We start from the raw sequence: 14,984 nt of genomic DNA, 5'->3' as shown, positions 1-14,984 counted from the left end.
ATCTTTTTAAATTTGCCTCCAAACCAAAACTTGCTGTGCAATATGAAATAAATAAAATCATCAACTGAAGAAATCATCACCTTTGGCAGCCTCACAAAAACAGAGGAAATGTACCTCACGTATGGCCGATTATAAAAAATAAAAATAAGTTGGATACTTTTGGATTTTTTCAAAGTTTTCAGGACATTTACAAAAATTACATTTCAGTATACACAGCTGTGTATATTGACAATAAAGATTGATTGATTAAAATGAGAAAACATCTTGATATCAAGTATGAAAAATATTACAAGCTGTCCTCAAATAAGATTAGTGGGTTAAGGATATTTTTTAATAAGGCTGCTCTTTGTACGACACGTTTAAAAGGAAAAAAAAAAAGAAATGGCCAGGAAGAATTCATTTGGATCTTTTAGTGGGTCGGCTTGCATCTCATAATCGCTTATTTTGGTTATTATTGTTATTGTCCTTTTGTGTTGAAGCACTGTTAGCCTCTATTGCTAACATGCTAAAAATGCGTTTCCTAGCGTGGCCGGTCTTTTGGTCACCGGTCTTTTGGTCGCCGGTCAAATGGTGACAGAGAGTTTAATGTTGAAACCAGCTTTCAAAATTATATTCATGCGAGAGAGTTTAATATCTAAGAGGGAGTTTAATATCGAAGTACTGTTGAAACCAGCTCTCAAAATTATATTCATGAGGGAGAGTTTAATAGCTAAGTGCTGTTTAATATCTAAGTACTGTTGAAAACAGTGGATATTTAGATATGAAATTCTCCCTCATGAATATAATTTTGAGAGCTTGTTTCAACAGTAAACTCTCAGTAAACTCATTTGACCGGCGACTAAAAGAGACCAAAAGACCAGCGACTAAATGACCAGCGACCAAAAGACTGGCGACCAAAAGACTGGCGACCAAAAGACTGGCGACCAAAAGACAGGCGACCAAAAGACTGGCGACCAAAAGACTGGCGACCAAAATGCTGGCGACCAAAAGACCGGGAACCAAAAGACCGGCGACCAAACGTCTGAGCATCGTTTCCTCGTCATCCCCTCTTTCTCCAGAGCGTTGGTCTGGAACTAGCATTCATTTCGCAAAAGCTCCCCCATTCTGTGTGGCGGTCGGTGGTCAGTTTAAAATTATCAAATTTGTGTCAAAAGTTTTTGATATTATTGTTGAAAAAAATAATTCTGGAAATTTTCGTTATTGTTTTATTGTTAGGCTCCAGTCACAATCACACCAGCCGATTGGCTCAACTTTTGAGCGGACTATACATTTTGGAGCCTTCACTAACTGTCTCACTCTTATTGTCGCCAAGGCATAACTCAGTAAGGACCTTAAGAAGCTAAATTAACATTGCATTTTCACATTTGCGAAAATAATGTAAAAAAAAAACGTCTTACCATGTGTTTCAAATCAAATGTTTCGCTGTCTGTTAGCATTGCAGTCGCTGTCTCATTCCAGGGTCCAAGTGGTGGCTGAAGCTTCCCGTATAGAGGCCTGATCAAATATACTTCTTAAATTGGCTTTGGCTTTTTGTTCTCTAATTGGCCAATGTTCAATATATATCGGCCTCCAATACAAAGAAAATTGAAGCGTACATTGGTGGTTGTGCAACATACATCAACATACATTGTAAGAATTCTCAATGCATTTCTGAATAGATTATATGGGTAGAATAGAGCTTTTTGCCAGATGATCTTTGTTGGTTGCCTAGAAAAAAAAAGCAGGAGCTTTGACTCTTTGAAAAGTAGATCTGGAGCGAAACGGTATGAGCACCCCTGAGTTCTACATCACTACTTAAATATTTTGAGCATTATTGGCTGAATTTGAGGATGGATTTGGCATCCACATGTCCATTTTCTGGCAAAATGATCAGTTTTAGTGCTCATTGCACAAATTGACTCCGCAGCCCTCCGTGATTTCTGTTTGGCTGCCAAATCAATTCGTGACCTGACGATTTGCCGAAATAGGTTTTGCCGACGAACGTTTGGCCAAAGGACAGTTCGCCGAGGAACGTTTGGCCAAAGGACAGTTCGCCGAGGAACGTTTGGCCAAAGGACAGTTCGCCGAGGAACATTTGGCCAAAGGACAGTTCGCCGAGGGGGCGTTTGCCCGAACGGATAGTTAGCCGACTGGATAGCCAGCCAACTATATAGCCAGCCGACTGGATAGCCAGCCGACTGGATAGCCAGCCGACCGGATAGCCAGCCGACCGGATAGTCAGCCGACCGGATAGCCAGCCGACCGGATAGCCAGCCGACCGGATAGCCAGCCGACCGGATAGCCAGCCGACCGGATAGCCAGCCGACCGGATAGCCAGCCGACCGGATAGCCAGCCGACCGGATAGCCAGCCGACCGGATAGCCAGCCGACCGGATAGCCAGCCGACCGGATAGCCAGCCGACCGGATAGCCAGCCGACCGGATAGCCAGCCGACCGGATAGCCAGCCGACCGGATAGCCAGCCGACCGGATAGCCAGCCGACTGGATAGCCAGCCGAATGGATAGCCAGCCGACCGGACGTTGCGCCGCGCATGCTCGCCCCAGTCGTGTGGGTACATGTTTTTCAACCTCAGCTCGCGGGCCATATGCGGCCCGTTACAGATAACATTCATTTAGGAATAACAAGGGCATTCAGAACAGAAGAAATAGTAGAAAATTGTAGAAATCTTACTCCAGGAAAAGAATATATATATTACCTAAAATAATGGGAAATTATTTAGAATTAAACTGGAAGTAAATGTGTGCTCCATGGCATGGTGTTGTTATCTAAGCCCCTCTGGTCTGTCCAAGGCACTTAGTATTTAGACATATTTCTAGCAGGGGGCAGTACTGCATCACAAAAGTTAAAAGTATTGTAATAGAGTACAAGTAATAATACTTAGTACTTAATAGTACTTACTACTAATACACAAGTACATAAGAGTATTGTATTACTTGTAATTTTTGTAAATAGTTTGTATTGTATTTGTTAGCATCGGTGAGGCAACAAGAGGTGGTGCGATGTTTCCATCGTGGCGGAGTGCTAACAAGTCTGTATATGTCAGTTAAGGGGTCTTGCCTGGGATGGCGGACCAGTGGAGAAGCACTATACAATTTCGTCATACGCAGCTGAGGGTATGATGACTACTAGGCTTTTTGTCAAGTCAATGATGACGACAATGCCTATGTCTGATATTTATTGTATTTTTAATTTTTTGTAAATAGTTTGTATTGTATTTTTAATTTTTGTAAAAAGTTTGTATTCTATTTTTAATTTTTGTATATAATTACTGTTTTTTACTGCTTTAATAAAAACACCATCTGTGAATTTGCTTTGTCTTTTTAATGAAATGATTTTTAGAATGGCAGCTTATTGATAGTGTTTATTATTAAAAAGCAAGTAAAATGATTATCTTTGTAATGGCTCTTAACTAATTCATTTGAAAAATGTCTATTCACTCCCAAATGACCCATTACTAAACTTGCATCCAGAGGATGGTACTATTTGCCAATAAATTAAGCGATTGCTTGGATTAGTTTGCGGTTTCTTGCACATGTATTAACATATTTATTGCTATCTTACTATTCAGATGTTGATTTCCTCTTGGTTTAGATTTCATTAATATATAGTGGTACCAAAACATACGAGCACCTTGACATACGAGCATTTCGAGACACGGGTTGCATTTTCCCGTGTTTTTTCCCTGTTAGTCAATGCATAATACAAAGTGCAAACAATGGGTCCAAAGCAAACAGGTGGAATGAAGAGTTGTGCAAAGAAAAGCCGAACGTTAACAATCACTATTAAGCGTGAAATAATTCAAAAATATGAGAGTGGAGTACGTCGTGACCGGACGTTCTGTCACTTGTCTTTTGGTCGCTGCTCTTTTGGTCCCTGTTGGTCGCCGGTCTTTTGGTCACCGTTAGGGTTAGGATTAGAATTAGGGTTAGAGTTATGGCTAGGGTTATGGTTTAATATCGGAGTACATTTGACAACCCTCACCCTAACAGCGACCAAAAAACCAGTGACCAACGGGGACCAAAAGAGCGGCGACCAAAAGACCAGCGACCAAGCACCGGAATACGTGTCACAAAGCTTGCTCGTCGTCATGAATGATATCGTGTCACTTGGAAATTCCTTGGGGCTGTATGTTAACGAGGCAGATGTGAATGACTTAATCGGTGAGCACCACAAAGAACTGATGACAAATGATTTAATTGGGCTCCAGGAGAGTGAACATTTGGAGGTGTTGCGTGAACTCAGTAGCGAGGATGAGGTCGCCTGGCTACAGAGGATATCAAAAAGCGAAATGGCAAGAGTTTCCTGATTTTGTAGAAAATAGGCACCATGACAAGCTGGCAAGTGGTTGTGCGTTATCGTATTGAGAGGAGATTTTTGCACGTCATTTTCAAAATATTTTGAAGGGAAGGCAAAAACAAATAAACCTTGATGCGTTCCTTTTAAAAACTCACGCTGAAAGTCCGGGTGGAATTAACCCGGAGGACACAGGTAAAACAAATTAAAACAATTTCATAATTATATCTGTTTTGTGTAAAGTTACATTAAACATACGGTTGAGTGTGTCTGTATATATTAATCCAAGTTGCCGTATTTTCCCAAATATAAGGCGCAGATAAGTTAAATTTTCTCCAAAATAGACAGGGCACCTTATAATCCAGTGCGCATTATATATGGACCAATACTAAAATTGTTATTACGATAAAATAAATCAGTCGATAGGGCACACCGACTCTACTATTTTCCTGTAGACAAAGTACTGCGCAGTGACTGCTGGGATATGTAGTAGTTCTTTTGTCAATACACCCAATGGATTGTGGCCCGTATATATCGACATAAATACAGCTTGACAAAGCATGGAAAGCACCGTTGAAAAAGTTACGCTAGCTACCAGCTAGCTACTAGCTAGCTACTATTTGTGAATGGATTGTGGCCTGTATACATCGACATCAACACAGCATGACGAAGGGTGGCAGGCAGCCCCGGGCTAGTTACTGTAGCTACCAGCTGGCTACCATTTGCTAATGGATTGTGGCCTGTATACATCGACATCAACACAGCATGACGAAGCATGGAAAGCACTGTTGGAAAGGTTACGCTAGCTAACAGCTAGCTACTATTTGCGAATGGATTGTGGCCTGTATACATCGACATCAACACAGCATGACGAAGGGTGGCAGGCAGCGCCGGGCTAGTTACGCTAGCTACCGGCTAATTACTATTTGCAAATGGTTTGTGGCCGCTTGGACGATTGTATTAAACTCAGCATTTTCGATGAACAATTGCTCAATTCGGACACAAACGGCTTGCACTAATAGACGAGTGATTGAATTTCTTCACCTTCTCTAAGTGTGTAAACTCATCCTTTGTTTGTTAAAGCTGAAAGCAGAGTTGATGTATGAATTGTTGTTTTTACATGTGCCCTGAATGCAGCCCGTGGCCGATTAGTCCGCCAGCGATTCTCTAGGTGCTCCCCGGAAGACTTTTTTTTCTGTCATGACAAGAGTTATAAAACATCCACCCATTCATGAATCACACTTTATCTATTCACAAACATTATAAAGCGTTATGTATGGATGGATGTGTGTGTGTACACGTGGAAACTCTCTGGCAGAAATTCTCCCCAAAATGACATTTGTAAATGACTTGGAAAGGCGCCTTGGGTCAGCACGTCCAGCACCATCGTGTCTCGCTGAGTCTTTCCGTTACGACAAGAAAAAAAAAACTGTGTTTCGGCGAGCAGGAATAGATAGTGAGATTTATGGATGGGTGGATGTTTTATGTTAACATTCTCACGGTACTTTTGTCCAAACCCTCCATCGTAGAGAGTTGACATAATATTGGCCAGAAACGGCTGTCGGATCCAAAATGTGCATCATACAGAGTTGAAATTTTTGATGGTGGCCAGAAACAGCTGTCAAATGATTGAATGAGTGATTGCATCTCTTCACCTTCTCTATTGTATAAACTCAATCTTTTATTTGTCAAACAACCATTTTTCAAAAGAGATTTTTCTTAATAGCGTAACAATTGTTTTTTGGTTTTAAGCCAGCGGGGCCCCCGGCTTGTACCTCAAAAAAAAGCACTATCAAACTTAGTTTTGCTCTTGCTGTCTTTAAAATAACACACTAGCGGCTAGCCTAACATATGCTAGCAGTTAGGATAATATATGCTAGTGGATAGGATAACATACGCTAGCGGCTAGAATAGCATACGCTAGCCCAGTGTCTTGCTGGAGCCTAATCCGAGGAAGTGCTCAATGTATTGACCAAAAAACTGAAAATTTACCTGCAAATGAGAATGCGCCCTATTAGACAGTGCATTTTATAGGTGTAAAAATACGAGTTTACATTTCACAGAAAATAATATCGTCCTACCTTGGTGGTCGTGGGGATAAGATGAGTGACATCATTAAGGCTATGCAAATGAGGAACCAGTTCCAACCATAAATTAACCTGAGAAGAAAAGACAACATTTTATCTATTTTCGATGTGACAGCAAAGTAAAGAAAATAATCCGGGTGTGGTAAAAATGAAGGCACTGAGAGCAGGCTTAATCAAGATGTGATAGAAAAAGGGACTTATTTAGGGAACATTTATTAATTAGGGCTAGACTAACAAATTTAATTCAACTAATGTGATCTGCTGAAGCAGGCAGGACCTCGTGGTCAATATGAGGCTTGCAGGCCAGTCTACCAGTCTATATGAAGCTGATGATGATTAGGCTTACCTGGGAGTCAATATAAGGGAGAATGAATGAGAAAAGGCAACAACAAATACACCACACACCCCAATACAAACAAAGGCAGATGGTAACGATGTAAACCTAACCAAATTTAGAAGCCTTATAACTTCCAGCTCCATTGATACATCACATCAGGCAGGTTACGGGAGAAAAAAAATCTTAAAGGGTTGGTCTCGTCACCAATCCCGAACAAGGCATTGACCAAAGCCTTGTTGCTGTCCTGGTTGTGGTTAATGACTATTAATGGGCTTTATAATTTACTGTGACTTGACTTTCTGTCTGATCGGGCAAGGCTGGGCCAGTTCACATACTTCAATAATTGCTGTAAATATTTGCATTTGCATCATCCACCATTCCTTATATCTGCAAGAAACTAGAATAGTCAAGTGGATCCCATGAGCAGGGAGTAGGCGAACGAGAGGGACATTTTGGTGCTCAATTAAGGAACATCAGTCGTATGTTATGAACCTGCTCTGGAAGACAAACATTCTGTCTAATCATTTTAGGAAACACTTCTTCTGCATACCTTTTTGCTGCCTCTTGGTCTGCAGATAAGGCTTCTCCATGGAGAGAAGCACTTTGTAAACCCTGCCTTTTCTTGAACTTTTCAAACCAGCCCTTACTTGGTAGTTGGGTGAGGCTCGCATTCATGCTCTTCGTCAGGAACTAAGTATTCGTATGAGGTCTAGGTATTGGTTCGCATCATGTTTGTATCCAGAGGAATGTTTTTCGCCTTACATTCTGACTGATATCTTGACGATGATTTTATTCCCTGTGGTTACCACTCACTTAGTATCCTTTGAAAAGGAAATTATGACTGTCTTCAAAATGTTGGCCTCTTCCTTTTTAATGTAATGCACAGTAGATTGGTTAATGTTGTAATGGTGTGCTACATCGGCATACTTTTTGCCTGCTTTCAACATGTTGAAGAACTTTACATTTTTGGTTATTGTCATCACCTTTCAGTTTTTCTTCAACTCATTTGATGCCTTTGATGATGCTGGACGCCTGGGAGACATTTTCAGTATATGTAAATTCCAAACAAAGAGGAAATGTGGAATTCACTCATAAGTATTGTATTCTCTCTCTGTATGCGATGCGAAACGCAACTTGCTGGAAACAAGAAAAGATCATGCCGCGTGTTTGGCAGCTGTTTATAGTTTTCGGCGAACCTTTTCTTTTCTGTGGTACATTTGCTTCTTTTTTGGTCTGAACTAACAATTTCAGCACAGAAGAAGCAGCAATACCCAGACTTCCACCATTTTTCACCGCCATTTTTCATCTGGTTGCGGGACAAAGTCATATCAACCAACACAGAGAAGTCTGCGTTATTTCTTTGACTGCTCGTTGAGAAACGCATTAGCAATTGAATCCACCTGCATTGAGTAAGATGGTTGGCTGAAAACTGTCGACAGGTAAGGCCTACTAAGGAAATGCAAAACATGGCTCGACTAGCATGGCATTATCCCCAGGATCCGGTGGCCGCTTCTCATCCACACCTTCCCAATCTCGGCAGTAAAAAAACAATCACATCTGAAGATGGTTTGGATTACCCAGGAGAAAGAGCAGCATCCTTCATATCCTTGGAGGAAGGATTCAAGGTGATAAGGACCAGAGAATGTATGTAGTACAGCTTTGGGCAGACCAGGCCCAACCCTCTAAGATAACAATTGCCTTTGTAAGTTATGGAGAGCGGGCATCCAAGGCCAAAAGAAAATCTGCTGACATCCTGGTCTCTGCAAGAAACGAGCAGCTGTTGGTGGACCGCCAACAACAAGTTCCCCAGCCACATCACTGTCACTACTCTGTGACCAGATATAGTCATCTTGTCCAACTGCTGTTGCTGGAATTAATGGTACCATGTGGAGATTGGTTGGAGGAGACCTTTGTGAAGAAACTTGTCAACTTGTCAGCTTTAGTTGTTCCACAGACTTGATAGCTTCTTTGTGAACCGTGAGTGGTCCACATTAGAATAAACAGGCACAAGTGTAATGTTTATATTATGGTGTTAGCTCTGTCCCCTCTAGCTCATTTTGTGTTTTTGGCTGTTTTCCTATCTTTCTTAATCACATTTTAGTATTTCTTAATGCTTTCTCATATGCATTGCTTCGTACTTTGTGATTTTTGCTTTGTTTTTTCTGCGACCTTTGCAACTCGACTCCACCAGTTGCATTGCTTGGTTTCTTTGTGCTATTCTTAGACTTTGTTGGAGCCGTTCAGCCGTGCCTCAGCTGTCATGCCAGCGGGATCAGCTGTGAACAGTGGACGATAGTGCCGGGAGAAGAGATGATGCTCCAGACCGAGCACTCCATCATTGTCATGGGAGTGTGAGATCTCTCCCTGGTTAGGTGGAGGAGCTGTCGCTGCTTGCCGGGCTGCGACGGGAGCCCCTTCTTGCATCGACAGGAGCCAGAGGAGGTGGCTCAGGCATCTGATGAGGATATTTGACAGAAAAGCTTCCATTGTGAGATATTCTGGAAACGTACCTCTGGAAGGCGGCCTCAGGGCCAACAAGTATATGCTTGGGAGATTGTCTCCAACCTTAATGAAGTGTGTGGAAAGTGGGAAGTCTAGGCTTCATTTTTGATTTATTTGAATATATGCTGGTCATCTTAGCAACTTGGTCGCCATATCGCTCAAGACCAGGTGTTAATGTTGTTGCATTGTTGCAACAACAATACTGTGAAAATAATAGAAATTACTCTGTTTAAGTCACCAAATGTAATGAGATGAAATGTATATATAATATCATCATCATATAATATCATTATTAACTCAATATTTACAATTCCACTGAAAATAGGACGCTAGCTGCAAAATGAGCTTGAGTAAAAGTGCACCAAATGCAGTGTGCCAATGAGTTGTGCTACAAACGGTGCACGCAGAGCCATACCACACAAAAAAATGGGACAGTCAGATCACATCTCTTTGTTCATGGCTCCAACTTACACTCTCTTTAGCCAACAATCAAAGCCACAAAGAGAAACCATTATCACAGACAAAGCACTATTTTCCATCAAATATTGCATGGCTACGCTCACTGTGGAGAACACCATCCAGCTGTACCCAACCGGAAACCGTGGATGACCAGCCAGGTCCGATCACTTCTCCGGGTCTGAGATGCAGCCTTCAGAATCGGTGACAAGGCACTCTGAGTGCAGCTCACACCAACCTGAAGAGAGGCATTATGGCTGTTAAAGCAGACTACAGGGGGAAGCTAGCAACCCCAAACGAAGATGCAGAACAAGGGGCCAAGGTGCAACTCCTGCAGACTGAGATGCGGCACTCGCATAGGACCTAAACAACCTTTTATGCCCGCTTTGAGTCCCAAGCCCACCACCTTGTCACACTACATAAACCTTGAGTAAATCCCACTCCAAGCTTGCGATGAAGCCCCACCTATTGTGGACGTAGTGGATGTCAGACGTGTGCTCCGAGCAGTCCGCATCGGTAAAGCCATAAGACCGGATGGAATACCAGTCAAAGTACTTAAGGCTTGTGCTGACCAACAAACTCCAGTCTTCAGAGAAATGTTCAACCTTTCACTAGAACAAGCCTCAGTCCCAGCCCTTCTGAAAACGGCCACCATCATCCCAGTACCCGAGAAGTCACCCACTAACAATCTGGGCGACTGCCACCCAGTAGCTCTCACACAGATCATCACTAAGTGCTTTAAAAAAGTTGGTACTGAAACACATCAAAGCCTGTCTTCACCTCATCCACGACCCACATCAGTTTGCAGATCGGCGGAAAAGGTCCACCGAAGATACAAAAAACACCGCCCTGCCCACCGCGCTGGACTGAGCCACCTTAAGAATAGAGGGAGCTATGTCAGGATGCTTTTTATCGACTGCAGCTCAGCCTTTAACACCATGAGACATTCTAGGACATTCTAATCCCCAAGTTGGCCGACCTAGGGCTCCCTCCTTCCTAATAATTATTTCCTGTTTTGCCCACTTAAACCCCATTAATTATTTTGTCATTTCCCATATCGTCTGCTGATTACCATGCCATTTTTCCATGTTGGCTGGCCCACCCGTCGCCCCTGTCCCGTAGACACGAACCAGCGTCCCCGTGCTGGCTGGCCCGTCAGATGTTCCTCCTGGGCAAGGGGGTCGGCGGCGGCGGCGACTCTCCGGGCCACCTGAAAAAGGGGGTTGGCAGCGGCAAATCTCTGTGCCCCCTGCATGAGGCGGTGGCAGCAGCGACTCTCCGGCCCCCTGGTCGAGAGGGTCGGTAGACATCTGAACATCCAGGGTAAGGCGGCCCACGATCCTTCTCAAGTTTTAGAGTCTGTTTCGGGGCCACCAGCCTGGGGTCCTGGGTTCAAATCCAGGTCATGTCCATCTGTGTGGAGTCGGGGCCTGCAGGGGTTTCCTCCGGGTTCTCTAGTTTGTCCCACATTCCAAAAACGTACAAGGTAGACAAATTGGACACTCTAAATTGCCCCTACATGCGGGTGAGAGTGCGTAGTTGTAAAGGGTTAGGCTCCAGAACTCTCTGAAACCCTAATGAGAAAAAGCAGTTCAGAAAATGAGATACAAACTATATTTAAATAAATCGTACATACTTTAAATACTTTACTCACAGTGAAAATATTTACTCGCTGCTAAATTTAATTAAAAAAAGGTTATTGGGAGCTTTACTAAAAGTCTTTTTTATCGGATCCGAGAGGCATTGGATCATTGATGGAATTTTCAGGAGGCACTGTAGGGGAGCTTTTCGGCATGTTGTAAGGGATTTGTAACTGCTGTTTCTATTTTGCTAAAAAAATGCTTTTGTACAAGGACATTAAACTGTCAAGTACTCGTAGCTAATAGTTGAACAACAATGTTCTTATACTTTATTGCCGTCATTGTTCTGGGGGAATTAAACTTCCACTTTGATTCTCCACGCCGTCCAGCGTCAATTATCGTGTTTACTCGCATATAATCCACTTTTGTCAGACAACTAATGATAACTGTATCATGGGCAGGACTTATATGTGCATAAAAACGCAGCATGCTAGAAACTGCAAGTTGACGACAATGACATCACGACACAATATGGCGCCCTCGTGACGTCACAACGCAAGACAATGCAGCAATATATGGTCATTTCAAAATAAAGAAAATATAAACATAAAACGCTAAACAAAATGTATTTTAACGTCTATGAATATAATTCAAGGAAAAAATATACCGTATCTTAAAAATCTCACGTTCCCGTCACTGCTTGCTCGGGGCTCGGCCATCTTACTGTAGTTAAACATGCTCAGACTGGTGAGATGTGAGTACACTTACTTGTGTCAGCTATTGTTTGCTCAGGGCGCCTCCATCTTACCGTAGGTGCGTGATCAGACCATAGCGTTAACCATGTCAGCACATTAAAATAGTTAAGGCTGATTGAAGGTCTTGCAGTAGATCGTTAAAATATAAACCTTGATACCTTCATAAAGTGTATGCTATTATTGCACCCAAAGACTTGGTGAACGCTACATATAGCACTATGGGCATATTTCTTGGCCGTTCTTACATTTCTTCCTTTTTTAATTTGTTTATGTGCAAACAACTTCCTTCCTGTTACAGTAATATGAACCATCGAAAAAAATTGAGATATTTTGATATTAGTAGCAATTTGGCCACGACATCTTAAACTACACAACTTCTACTATTCTCCTCTGCGGCATCCAGCCATCTAAGCCCCAAAGGGCTCTATTTTTGGAAAAGCGATGGTTTCTGCCGTACCGTCAGCCGGAATTTGCACCTTGAAAGTCAGCTGGGATAGAATTTATTATATTTTAAAAATTCAGTTTGTTTACAATGAAAAATAAAAAGTGGAGAGAGTAAACATTTTAGATAAACTATTAAAATATATTTTTTAAAATTGATTAAAATTAATGGATTAAAAGTCCTTAATATTTAGTTTGGAATTTTTTTTAAATTATTTGAGCTTTTTTTAGTAAGGGAAAACATCTTTTAATCATTTGGTTTTACATTTCAAAAGGAAACTAAATATTTTTTAATTATAATCAAACACAAAATACAATTTTCGATTAAAAATTGCAATTATTGATTTACAAAGGTGAACAAACAAGAAATATTCCCTATACATTTCTTATCTTCATTTGAATGTGACCATAAAAACAGAACGTCGGCACTCATGATTTATTTTCTCGGGCCGTACAAAACAATGTGGCAGGCCAGATTTGGCCCCCGGGCCGCCACTATGACATTTGGTGACCTATGTAATGTAGAAGTTGAATGTTTGTTTTTCATATAGAATTGTATACATCACACATTGATATATACAGGAGAAAGATAAGTAAACTACCTTGTTGGCACGGTAGTGCTCTTTGACACGGGGTTTGAGTCCTATATGCAGGTAAAGCTGGTCTTTTTGGTTGTAGCGTGTCCAGGCCACTTCTTCAAAGCGGTTTGGCTTTGCATGGATGAATTTGGTGTCCTGGGGCACAGGCTGATTAGGGTCCCTGAAAAGTAATAAATGACATTATTATATTATTAGAGTAAGAGAAAAAAATATCCATGAGTTTAATTGCTTCAACCTACTTCCACCTTCATTCACAACACCTCGGCCATAGTTCAACTGCCTCACACCAATCACACCCCACCCTGGTTTTAATACATCATCTATACCTTAGAGTCGGATTGACAGGGACAGAAATCATATACAGTGCATTACCTTCAGCTGTCACATCTGTAATTCTTTTAGTGACATCGTACGCCCATGGGGGAGAAAAGTGAGACCCAAATGAGGGGGCAGATGGCAGTGAAGTAATTTGGATTTAAACCCAGGACCCCAGAGCTGTGAGGACAACACGCCAACCACTTGCGCCACCGGGCCGGATCATCACTGTGATATTTGCGGACGATACAACGTTGATGGGGATGATCACAAGGGAGAATGAGACGTCCCACAGAAATGAGGTCCTTAGACTCAGCAGGTGTTGCCTTCTACATGGCCGGTCGATTTGACTAAAGACCTTTTCAACCTCGGCCCGCGGGCCATATACGGCCCTTACAGACAACAACTTTCATTTAGAATAACAAGGGCATTTATTCACGGGCAAACACACCCAGAACAGTACGTGACAGAAGAAAAAAAAGTAGTTATAACAGTAAGTTATAACAGTAAGAAGAAAAAAGTAGTAATAACAGTAAAAAGAAAAAGTAGTTATAACAGTAAGAAGAAAAAAAGTAGTTATATCAGTGGGTGTACTGTAATTAAATTGTAATCCTACTCCAGAAAATTTACACCTGCATAGAAAACATTGAGACTAATCTTTCAATTAAGGTTCTCAGCAAATAATTTTGAACATATATTTCCTAAAATAATGGGAAATTATTTAAAAATGAAAATAGTGATCTTATTGGCACACATCACTAGAAGTAAGTGTGTTCAATAGCATTTTCAGGTATTGTTCTCTAAGCCCTCTAGTTTGTATTTTAGTAAGTCTTCTAGTTTTTTTTCTCACGTAGCAAGAGTGTGTATATGTGTATATATATAAGAATATTGAATAAAGAGGATGGGAGCACATTGTACTTGGTACTTGTATTTAGAAATATGTCCAGCGGTTGACAGTAAATCTCAAGATGTGCAAAGAAATTGATGGGGAAATATCTTTTATTTTTATTCATCTGGACTCCAAGGTTTGGAGGAACATATGCCCTGCCCGTTGGGGCAAACATTTGCAGCACTTTAAGAACAATATTTTAATTTTAAATAATTTCACATATTTTTAGGAAATATATATATTCAAAATGATTTGCTGAGAACCTTAATTCAAAGATTAATCTCAATGTTTTCTATGCTGGTGTAAATTTTCTGGAGTAGGATGACATTACAGTACCCACTGTTATAAGTACTTTTTTTCTTCTGTCATTATAGTGTACTTACTGTTATAACTACTGTTTTTGTCACGTACTCATCTGCATGTGTTTGGCCGTGAATAAATGCCCTTGTTACTCTAAATGAATGTTGTTATCTGTAACGGGCCGTTTATGGCCCGCGGGCCGAGGTTGAAAACGTGCACACACACGAGCGGGGGCGGGGCGAGCGCGTCGGTGCAACGTCCTTCGGCTGGCTATCCGGTTGGCTATCCGGTTGGCTAACTATTCGTTCGGCCAGATGGCCCTCGCCCAGACGTCAGTCGGCTAAACGTCTTTAGGCAAATCGACCAAGTGCCTGCCTGCGTTCTAAACAACTTGTAGCTGAACGTCTCCAAAACCAGAGAACTCATCCT

At 41.7% G+C, this 14,984-nt stretch overlaps 1 protein-coding gene across 6 annotated transcripts in view; it reads right to left on the bottom strand.

Moving 5' to 3' along the window:
* Positions 1-1,057: 1,057 nt before the first annotated feature.
* LOC144196417 (neuroligin-1-like) overlaps positions 1,058-14,984 on the bottom strand; it is a 66,127-nt gene continuing 52,200 nt past the window's right edge. For 2 of the 6 annotated variants that reach the window (XM_077716578.1, XM_077716577.1), the window contains 3 exons: positions 13,055-13,211; positions 6,376-6,453; positions 5,029-6,286 (listed from right to left, as the gene is read on the bottom strand). In XM_077716578.1, the coding sequence (XP_077572704.1) occupies positions 6,215-6,286; positions 6,376-6,453; positions 13,055-13,211 (307 nt within the window). In that variant the 3' untranslated portion in view covers positions 5,029-6,214. The other 4 variants (XM_077716580.1, XM_077716581.1, XM_077716579.1 and 1 more) reach the window with 4 other exon arrangements.

The sequence above is a fragment of the Stigmatopora nigra genome, chromosome 5 (assembly GCF_051989575.1).
Source record: "Stigmatopora nigra isolate UIUO_SnigA chromosome 5, RoL_Snig_1.1, whole genome shotgun sequence".
Classification (NCBI taxonomy): domain Eukaryota; kingdom Metazoa; phylum Chordata; class Actinopteri; order Syngnathiformes; family Syngnathidae; genus Stigmatopora; species Stigmatopora nigra.
The sequence above is the reverse complement of the archived record's forward strand: the minus strand, read 5'-3'. Positions and strand labels throughout refer to the sequence as shown.